An 11,263-nucleotide genomic window follows, 5' to 3' on the forward strand; every position below is an offset into this window, starting at 1 on the left:
AAATATTGGAAAGATTAGGTAAGTAAAATTGAGGCTCCTACACACTCATGCCTTTTTTGTCTTCCCTCATCCTTCAAACCATCATTTTCTAATCTCCCGTGAAATCTAATTATAATGCTCTTTGTCCAGTTTTTCCTTTCCTAAGTTTATAGTGCTCATTTTCATTCTCTAAGCCTGGAATGCTTGTTCCTTCCCCAGCTGTTAAGCATAATGTCTGTCAGTTCAAAATAACACTTTCCTGGCTAAGTAGAAGTGTCTTTTTAGAATGTAAAGCATTGTAGAGTATGACTCATATCAACTGACATTTGTTTACTTAATGACCCCTGCTACCATATTGCAGTACAACTGTAACATATTATCTAACATCATTTTTCTACTCCCTGGTTATGATGTAGGTATCAGACAAAATATGTTGCCCTTTGCATTTTCTAAAAATTCAGTTCATAAAGGCATACGTTGTGTGCTTATTAAATTTGTGGGTGCCACAAAGCTAAATGTTAGTATCTTAAAAGATCTAGAGGCTAGATCCCAAAAGGCTAGAATGATGGACTGAATCTAATAAAATGATATTTAATTGGGACATGTATACAATTTTTGGGAGCTGCTTTGGGTCTTTAAAAGAGCTTTGCAATTTTCTAAAGATAGTGGCCTCTCTTCTGTTGAATTCTGGGCCCAACTCATTGTCCATTTCTACCTAAATACACATATTGATGGCCTAAACATAAATATTATCAGTTCAACAGCATATCGTAATCTGGGCATTAGGCATTTTTCATCCACTTGATCTATTCTATGTGGATGTTTAGTCCATATTCTTGTGAGTAGTTAATGGATCTCTTTCAGAAAGTTCTGCAATGTATTCCAAGGCTTGATTCAGCTAACACAATATCTACCAACAGGAATATCCAGAAAATTTTACCGTCTACTGGGAATCCCTCTTTAAATTGGAGTTTATTCTGCAACTCCTCCATCATAGAAGGAAGCATATACATCTACTTATTTGTGCCTTGCTTAATGTTTATAATCAGAGGATTGTTCAGCTAGGGTTATTTCTATTATATCTTTCAAAAAACCTTGAATGGTTTTGTTGTATGGATGTTAGGCACCTTTTTGGACTATCCAAAAAAATAGATTTTTAAAAAATTTTTTTTCTTTTTCTTTTTTGTTTTTGTTTTTTTAATTTATTTATTTTTAGTTTTCAACATTCACTTACACAAGATTTTGAGTTCCAAATTTTCTCCCCATCTCTCCACTCCCCCACACCAGGATGGTATGCATTCTGAATACCCCTTCCCCTAATCTGCCCTCACTTCTATCTCTACCCCCCCTTTCTCTTATCTTACCCTTCTATTTTCCTGTAGGGCAGTATAGATTTCTGTACTCCATTTCTTGTATTTCTTATTTCCCAGTTGCATGTGAAAATAATTTTTTTGACGTATTTTTAAAACTTTGGGTTCCAAATTTTCTCCCTTCCTCCCTCCCCACCCACCCTCATTGAAAAGGCTAACAACTTGATACAGATTATACATATGTAGTTATGCAAAACACTTCCATACTAGTCATGTTGTGAAAAACTAATTATATTTCCCTTAAACCTATATCCTGCCCACTATTTATTCTATTCTTTCTTTTGACCCTGTCCCTCCTCAGAAGTATTTGCTTCTGATTACTCTCTCCCCAATCTGCCCTCTATCATCCCTCTGCTCTCTTGTACCCTTCCCCCCCACCCCCCATTTTCCTGTAGGGTAAGATAAATTTCCATACCCAATTGAGTGTGTATGTTATTGCCTCCTTAAGCCAAATCCTATGAGAATAAGGTTCACTCATTCCCTCTCACCTTCCCCTATTTCCCCTCCACTGTAAGAGCCTCAAAAAGATAGATTCTTAATCTTTTCTGTGTCATGGACCCCTTTGGTTTCTGGTGAAACCTTCAGAGTCCTTGTCAGAATAATGTTTTTAAATGCATAAAATAAAATATGTAGGATTACAAAGCAAACCACTTATATTGAAATAAAGATAATTTTTTTCCCTTCCAAGTTAATGAATCCCTTGGAATCTATTCACGGATTCTGTAAATCTCTTTGGACCTTATCTTACTATTTTACTCTACTATTGCAAATGCTTTTTCATGATCAACTAACAAAAGAGCACCATGGGATTTTGTATTCTCTACGTCTTTAGTCCATTGTGAAATGGAATGTGTAGTCCATTATAATATTTTTTTTTGTGAAAGTTGGTACCTGGTCTCCAGTACCCTCATCAAAGATACTTCTTTGATACGTAGGTGCATAATTTTAATACCATTGTTTTACCAGTGTTGCTTACCAGTTTTGCTTAGTCCAGAGGGAGGCAGTGGGTTAGAAGTATCTGAGAGTTAAGTTTAAGATATTTAAGTTAAAAACAGCTTCCTAATAGTCAGAGTCATGCAAAAGTAGAACGTGTTGCCTTAGAAAGTAAGACTTTTTCAAGTGAAGTCTGGGTGACCACTTTGCCAGCAGTATTGCATGGCAGTTCCTTATCAGCTGTTGGCTGGATTATATGACCATTCCCAATTCTTGAGTTTCTATGCTTCCATAAAAATATCTATTTTCAAAATAGATTAGTTGCACTTACCAGATGAATAATTACAAGGCCAGTGACCCTGATGTTTCCTATTTCCTTTGAAGATCTGTGTTGAGGGAATAGTGAATAGATCAGTTTGTCAGTATTCGAGGTTATTGAGCTTCAGAGGTTTGAGGCTTTAAAGGCTTTGTTTTCATGGATAAAAGTGATATCATCTAAATAATAGTCTAATAAAGTCCTTTCATTTCCCAAAACTGAAGTCTTCCATTAGGAAGAATATTTTGCCTATAGTCCAAACCAGTGTTAAAATTATAGTACCAGGCACCTTGGCTTGGCTGTAGTGAGAGAAGGGTACTCATTCCCCCTCGGTGCCTATTTTCTTGTCTTTTTTTTTTTTTAACCATTTCTGTTTAGCAGGGACTATATTGGGCACCAAATTTGACTATTTAGGCAGTTGACATGATAGCTTAGGGACATAGTAAATTCTGGCCCTTTTAGTTAAATGTAACAAAAATTTATTGAGTATGTGTTATGTGTAATTAATTCAGTGTACTAGATTCTGGATATACAAAGATGAAGCAATACACAGTCTCTGCCCTCAAGAAGCTTATAATCTAGTAAGGGGGAATAAGACAAGTATATAAATAAATATAATACGTATTAAAATTCAATTAAATACATAGGACAGGTCCAAAGAGAAATTCAAGAAGGGAGTGATCACTTAGTTCTTATTTCTGTGTCTACCAGAGTTATTTTACAGTCATGGAACTCATTCCACCAAATTTCCATGATACCTTTTTTTGGGGGGGGGGTTTGAGGTAATTGGGGTTAAGTGACTTGCCCAGGGTCACGCAGCTAGTAAGTGTCAAGTGTCTGAGGCTGGATTTGAACTCAGGTCTTCCTGACTCCAAGGCCAGAGCTCTATCCACTGTGCTACCTAGCCACCCCCCATGATACCTTTGAGGGTAATTTTTGCCTTGTTTTAGTATCTCTAGTTTCTCTTCCTTGTTATGTATGCATTTGTGGGCATTGTATGTAGACATTGAAAATTAAGGGCTTTATTACTAATTCCTTTAGTGGATTTTTGTCTCCAGAGAATTTCAAGATTCAATGCAATACAGCTTGGTGATAGATGTAAGCAGTTTTCTCTCTTTCCAGCTCCCTTCCTCTCCTACCTCTTTTCAGTCCTTTTGATTCAATTTACTAGACTTCAAGCAAATATGTTCTTACCATCCCTTTTAAGGTATACTTCATTCCTGGTCAAGTGCCTGCCATTCCTGTCTCAGATATGTCATTCATTCAACAAGAATTTAATAACACTTACTTTGAACCAGGCAGTGGGGCTAAAAAAACAAAAGTAAAACTGTTTTTACTTATTTGGTGGACTGATCTCTCAGTCAAGGAAATGAACCCAAATTCAGACAAGGTGTGAAAATAGTCAATTCTCAGTCTTTGCTGAAATTTAAGCTTTCAGCAACCTTCTTAAAAAAACAAAAACAAGAAACAGAGGCCCTGGTGACTCTAATGACCCTGATGTGGGCAGTGCCCATGGTGAGTAGGAGGAATATGTAGTCGCTGGTTCAGATGTTTAATTTGGAGGGAATAACCCTTGCAGATTGATGTCACCCCTCAAGAGGATTAGCAGAATGCACTAGATATCAACTATGTGGTGGAAAATCCCACCCTGGACCTGGAACAGTATGTATCTAGTCACAGTGGGTGGATATGCATTGAGCAGTTGCGTTTTATCGAAGATCACTGCCCACAGCTTAGGGTACAGTCCCTGAAGATGGCATGCTCCTTTGTGTAGAGGACCTTCAATGTGGATGTTTATGAGAAGATCTACCGGAAGCTCTCTGAGGCCACCAGAGAGCTATAAATTGTTCCTCATGCTGTTGCTGAGGGAGAGGTGGAGCCCCCACCCCTAGAGGTAGCCTGGGTGGAAGCGGCTAGAAAAAAGGCACTGCTAAAACTGGAGAATCGGGATATATACTTGAAGAATTACAAAGGGAATTCGATCAAGGAAAGCAGCAGAGAGGGGCACTATGACCTGGGTGACCGTTGTCTTGACTGTAGTGATTTCAGCAGTCCTCTCAAGTGTTAACTCTCAGACTTGGGACTGTTGCACTAGCACCAAACATGTCATCAGTATGTGCATCAATATAATCAAGATCAGTGTCTCCTTGCAGAATTGGTCCCATGTCTTGAGCTATATTAGCAAAACTGAGTCTACTCCTGAGATTGTTGAGCAGCAAGAGGAAAGGGACAGCCAGACCCAGGCCAGATTTGATGCTGAGCCACTGTCAGTAATAATTGAAAGATTGTGGAAAACAGGAGAGGTATAATAAGATTGGAAAAGGGTAAATATCTCAATTTTCAAGAAAGAGAAAAACAGTCTTCAAACTGTAGATTAGTGAGTTTGGCTTCAAATTAATAGGAGCAGCCTTAGTTTATCCATATCTAGATTAAGAGAGGAAGTGTCCTCAATTTTCAAAAAGAAATATCTTCCATATGATTGTTCCCACATTACTATTGTTTACTTTGATTAGTAATTCATGAACTATGACTGAAAACTATGTACTTTTGTTTTTTCATTGCTGTAGAATTGTTTCTTTTAAAAAATATTACCATACCATTTGAATTGAATATTGCTTAATGTTGAGGATTTTTCTGATGAACTGGAGAAATTATTAGAATCTCTCCAAATAAACTTCTTATATATTAATAAAAACATGTGTCTGACAGATTTTTAGCTAAAATGCAAAATATAAATTGTTTTTCTCATAGCCTGCTATCTTATCTCCATTCTCCCCTTCACTGACACATTTCTAGAAAGAAAAGTCTACACTACTAAATCCATCACTAATGAAACAGCTCAATTCACAGTTATTAATGACTTCTGTAACACAATTGGATGTCCTTTTTTCTGTCCTTGCCTTCCTTGACCTCTAAGCATCAACCAATCAATACCTTGAAAAAATCTGAAAACATATGTAGTGTGCAACACTTGTGGACTTCCCATCTCCACAAAGGTGTAGAGGTGTCCTTTCATATCTCTTCATTTGAGACATACTTATTCTTTATAATTTTTCTACATTCGTTTCTGATTTTCGTGTATGTAATTCTTTCAATTTACACTGTTGTAGTAACTGTATATTGTTTTCTTGGCTCTGCTTGCTTCATTCTGCATCAATTCATGTAGATCTCTCCACACTTTTCTGTATTTATCACACACATTATTTCTTACAGTACATAATTACATTGTGTACTACAATTTATTCCCCAATTGATGGGCATCTATTTTATTTCCAGTTCTTTACCATCATAAAAAAAAGTGCTGCTATAGATATTTTGGTGTATATGGAGACTTTCTGCTCTTATCAGTGACTTCATTGGGATCTAAGCCTAATAGTGGAGTCTCAGGTTCACAGTCTATGGACACCTTAATCACTTTATTTGTGTAATTCCAAATTGCTTTCCAGAATGATTGTACTATTTCACAGCTCCACCAACAATTTATTAATGTGCTTGTCATTCCACATTGACTCTTGCCATTGTTTGTCCTCTGCTAATTTAAAGAATGTGAAACCTCAGCATTGTTTTGGTTTGCATTTCTCTTATTCTTAGTGATTCTGCTTTCTGATGAACTGCATTGTTCATGTCATTCCTTTGTTCGAAAACCTACGGTGGCATCTCACTGTTTGCCACATAGAAGTTCAAAATCCTTTATGTTAGCATTCAGGGCCCCTTCTCAGACTCCTATCTCTAATGTTAATTTTACCTTTATTACATCCCTTCAGTATACCCCCTTCTTTATTCTGACACTGTCACCACCCTGGTGCAGTCCTTTACCACCTCACAGCTGCAATAGCCTACTAGTTGGTCTGCTTGTCACAAGTTTCTCCCTATTCCAGTTCATTTTCCACTCAGCTGTCAAAGTGATCTTCCCGAAGTGTAGATCTGACTATGTCAGCCCCCCTATTCAACAAACTCCAGTGGCTCCCTGTCACTTCCAGGATCAAATATAAAATCTATATGGTGTTCAAAGCCCTTCATAAACCCCCCACACACCCCCCCCATTCCTTTCCAGTCTTATACCTTATTCACCCCCATGATTTCTTCAGTCCAGTGACTCTGGCCTCCTTGCTGTTGGTCCTGAAAAACAAAGTAACTCCATGTACTGACTGGTCATTTCCCCTGTACATGGAGTGTTCTTTCTCATCTCTGCCTTCTGGTTTCCCCGGCTTTCTTCAGGTCCCAGCTAAAATTCCACCTTCCAGAGGATGCCTTTCCTGATCTCCCTTTAATTCTAACACCTTCTCTCTATTGATTATTTCAAATTTACCCTCTATATAGCTTATTTATACATAGTTATTTTCATGTTGTCTTCCCCTTTAGATTGTGAGCTAGGTACCATAGGTTATTTTCTTAGATAGTGTTTATTAACTGTTTCTATGTGTCACGCACTGTGCTAATAAGCACAGGGGAAACAACCACAGAAAAGCAAGATGACTCCTATTCTGAAGGAGCTTCTATTCTGCTGGAGGAACACAACACATCAAAGGGATGTGGAAAAGATGGGGGTCAATCAGTAAACATTTATTAAGTGCCTATGTGCTAGATGCACTGTTTTAAGTGCTGGGGACACTTTTTGCCCTTTAGGAGGTTAAAATCTAATAAGGGAAGACAGTACACAAAAGATAGCAGAAAAGGGGTGGGAGGAGGAAGGGACTAGGGAGCCAGTGTGTAGTCAGGCAGATGAGAGTAATTGAAAAGCATGATTTGAATTTCTGATGATATGGTGATTCCAAACAAGAACACAGCAATCAATCATTAATTCAGCCTTAGGACATAGGCCCAAGGCAGTGTGTATTTAGAAGGAGCCAGACTAGAGAGTGAGCCTGGAGGAAAATAAGTAGAGTGATGATAATGTAGTGATTCCTTCTTTTACAGATGGGATAGGCAGTGTAAATAGCCATGGAAGCAGGAAGACTAGGGTTCAAGTATTACCTCTGACATGTTTAGTCATGTGATCATGGAAAATCATTTCACCTCTCAGTAGTCTAGATGGTAACACTCTTAACACTATAAATTATAGACTAGTTGTCTCTGCATTGGTTTGAGGAGTTCCCTACACTGATAAAATCATAGGTTTAGACCAAAAAAAGAATTACAGATAAATAGAGTGAGGTACTGGGGTTTAGAGAGATTTGCCCAAGGCTAGAAAGTAGTTAAGTATTGGAGCTAGAATCTTTGTCTTCACATGTAAATGTGTAGGCCCTCCACCCCAAAGATGAAAATGATTTCTTCCTCACATTTCTCCTAGAACTTTCTCCTTTGCCTTGCATTTCACTTAATCTGGTATCATGATCATTTGTGTACTTTTTTTCTGTACAAGATTTCTGAAAGTATATATTGTGCCTTTCTTTGTGTCTGCATATAGGAGTGCTTAATAAATGTGTGTTGAATTGATTACTCATAGGATCTACATTCCTTTCTTTTTCGTTCTAACAACATTCTGTGATTGTATGTCACTTTTTGGGGGAGGCTGATAAAGAAACCATCTATTGCCAGTTGTTGCCATCTATTGGCAGTTGTGAAAATTGCAATGGAATTATTTTATGAACTGCTTTTTGTATGTCTAAGATAAACATTAAAGAAGTCAGAAATTATGATAGAACAGAACCGAGATATTTGGATAATTTATCCGGCCATCTTGGTGGAGGGGGATAGAGAACAGTATATGGGCAAATGTCATTCATATTTCATTGATTCACTGATAGCATTTTGAATTCTCTTGGTAAAACACCGCCAGATTAATTATTTTGTTGTATTTAATGTTTTTCATTGCACAAAAAATCTGTTCCTACTTCTCCTGTATTTGGAAAAAAAGAAATCATTGCAGCAAATGTACGTAGTCATTCAGTCAGTAAGCATTTATTAAGTGCCTATTATATACTAGGCACTGTGCTAAGTGCTTAGTCAAGCAAAACAAATTCCCACATTGACCATGGTAAAAAAAAAAAATGTCTCATTTCATACCCTGAATCCATCATTTCTGTGTCAGAAAGTAAGTAGCATACTTTATTAATGGACTTTTGGAATTGTGGTTGCACATTGATCATAGTTCTTAAGTGTTTGAAAATTGTTTTTATGATATTGTATTTATGACATAGTGTATGAATTGTTCTCATTCTGTCTCCATTCTGCATAAAAGTCTTCCAGGATTCTTTAAAACTATCCCTTTCATCATTCATTATACCACAGTAATATTCCATTGCATTTGTGTTCCATAATTTCGTTCAACCATTCCCTAACTGATGGAGCTGCTATAAATTTTTTTTTGTATTTGTGGGTTTTTTTTCCTTCTATTTCTTTGATCTCTTTGGGGACTAGGCTTAGTAGCCCCAGAATAATACTTAAAAACATTTTCTAGCTCCTGTCCCATTTTAGTAATAATAGTGATGGATACAAACAGGGTTATCCGTGTGCTGCCGGACTGTACTGGTGCACCTCAGCACCAATACCCTCGTTCTGCATAGAATTTTAGAGAACTTCTAACAGTGGGGAAATTTGTTTTTCTCTGTTGAGATAGCCATATTCCTTGATTCTTTCTCTTAATGACATGTACCTTGGCTGAGCTCAGTACAATGTGAGGTGTGAGGTTGGAATAGATTATAATTGATAAGTGCTATATAAATGTGCCCTTGGCTGACATCATTAATTTTTTCATGGAAGCAAGATGTCTGGTGAAGTAGTGTGTGAGAGGGGAACTCCATAGAAACAAGTTGGAGATAGGAGATTTGGAAGGGAAATCACTCACCATCTATTGGTGTACTACTGTTATATAGTAATGTGTTATTATAAAACAAAATTAGTTCACATTAGCAGATTTAGAACAGGATGGAACCTTAAATATGATTTAGTTTAATCCCTTTGTTTTGCATATGAGGAAATTAAGACCTGGGGGATAAACAGCTTGCCCAAAGTCATGCAATTAATAAATTGAATTTCAAGTCTTTCTCCCAGCATTCATTACAGCAATATTATGGTAAATGTCTGTTTTCCTCATGTTGTAGATAAACTTTTGATGTATGAGGTCCTCATTTCTGATCACTATACATTATTTAATTACTAACATGGTAGCTGTGTTTTAGTTAATCTGATTCATATTCTGAAGAGATTATTGATAGATGTTGAACATATACAAACTGTTGGTTGATGAAAAGTTTGCTAAATTGCAGAATTTGTGTTTTGTACCAGTCTCTTCCTACTAGGTGATCCTTTGAAAGAAAAAGGATGAAAAGTTCAGAGATATATTTGATGATGTTTAGTTAGATTGTTATTTGTTTGGCTTTATAGGCTTTAAAAAGCATTATTAAAAATACTTATCCAATGTTAAAGAATACTAAAGATATGTTTTTTTTTTTCTAGCTCAGAAGATAAAATAACCATTCATTTTATAAACCGTGATGGTGAGAAATTAACAGCCCAAGGAAAAGTTGGTGACAGTCTGCTAGATGTTGTTGTTAATAATAATCTGGACATTGATGGGTTTGGTAAGTAGAAATAATTTAATATAAAAAATGTGTATATGGAAGCACATTGTAATTAAACTTTAACCCATAAAATTGACCAGAGAATTGTTAAACTCACAATCAAGCAACAAGAAGTTATTAAGTGCCTACTGTGTGCGAAACACAATGAATATAGTATTCATAATCTTTGAATCAACTAATCCAACAGTCTTATTTTACAGATCTGCAAAAGAATAGCTCTTTCATAGGGCTTTTCTTGGACAAGTTATTTAACCTCTCAGTACCTATAAGTTACTTTTAGTTGTCTGTCTGTATTGGTACTGGGAATTCCCCACACTGGTTTAGACCAAAAAAGAACTTCCATGTGTTTTTTACATTTAAGCTCAACTACCTGCAGTCACACTACTCATCTGGTAAGAACTAAAACCTGAGAATTTATCAGGACAGGGAAAATGAAAGGTCCCATTCAAAGGTAGGGCCAGTGAGGTAGCACAGTGGATAGAGTACTAGGTCTGGAGTCAGGAAGACCTTAGTTCAAATCCAGCCTGAGATGCTTACTAGCTATGTGACCCTGAGCAAGTGACACTTAGGAAGTTATTTCAATTGTCTGGGTGAGAGGTGGTGAGGCCCTGAACTTGTCAAGAGAAGGGAACACATACAAGAGGATTATAGAGTGATTTGAAAAGGGTATTGTGGGAAAGGGAAGAGTTAATGATGACCCCAAGTAGTTATGAGCCTGGATGACTGAAAGGATGATGGTACCATCAGGAGAAATGGGGAAGTTTGGAAGAAGGGATGGACTTTGGGTAAAATATGAATTCTGTTTCAGACATGTTGAAACTTAGATATGCAGGTGATATCCAGATGGAGATGTCCATTGGACATTGATAAGATGAGAATATAGTTCAAGAGAGAAGTTAGGTAAAATATCAAGGTAAAGCATTTAGTCAGGAGTAGAAGGCCCAAGACAAAGTATTGGGAGGTGTGGGGGGAAAACCTATACTTAGTGGACAGAAGGATTCAGCAAAGAAGAATGAGAAGGCACAGTCAGATAGGTAGAAGAACCAGGAGAGAGTAATGTCATAGAAACCAAAGAAGGAAAGAAGATCCAGGAGATTGGGGGAAGGTGGGGGAGGTCTGGGGTGTTAAATGCTGCAGAAAGA

At 37.0% G+C, this 11,263-nt stretch overlaps 1 protein-coding gene across 1 annotated transcript in view; it reads left to right on the plus strand.

Moving 5' to 3' along the window:
* The window catches only part of FDX1 (ferredoxin 1), a 159,908-nt gene that overhangs the window by 124,333 nt on the left and 24,312 nt on the right, over window positions 1–11,263 (plus strand). Inside the window, exon 3 of the mRNA XM_027849533.1 lies at window positions 9,977–10,121. Coding sequence (XP_027705334.1) covers window positions 9,977–10,121 — 145 coding nt within the window. The remainder of the gene's footprint in view (window positions 1–9,976; window positions 10,122–11,263) is intronic.

The sequence above is a fragment of the Vombatus ursinus genome, unplaced genomic scaffold (genome assembly GCF_900497805.2).
Source record: "Vombatus ursinus unplaced genomic scaffold, bare-nosed wombat genome assembly UNPS02007612.1, whole genome shotgun sequence".
NCBI lineage: Eukaryota > Metazoa > Chordata > Mammalia > Diprotodontia > Vombatidae > Vombatus > Vombatus ursinus.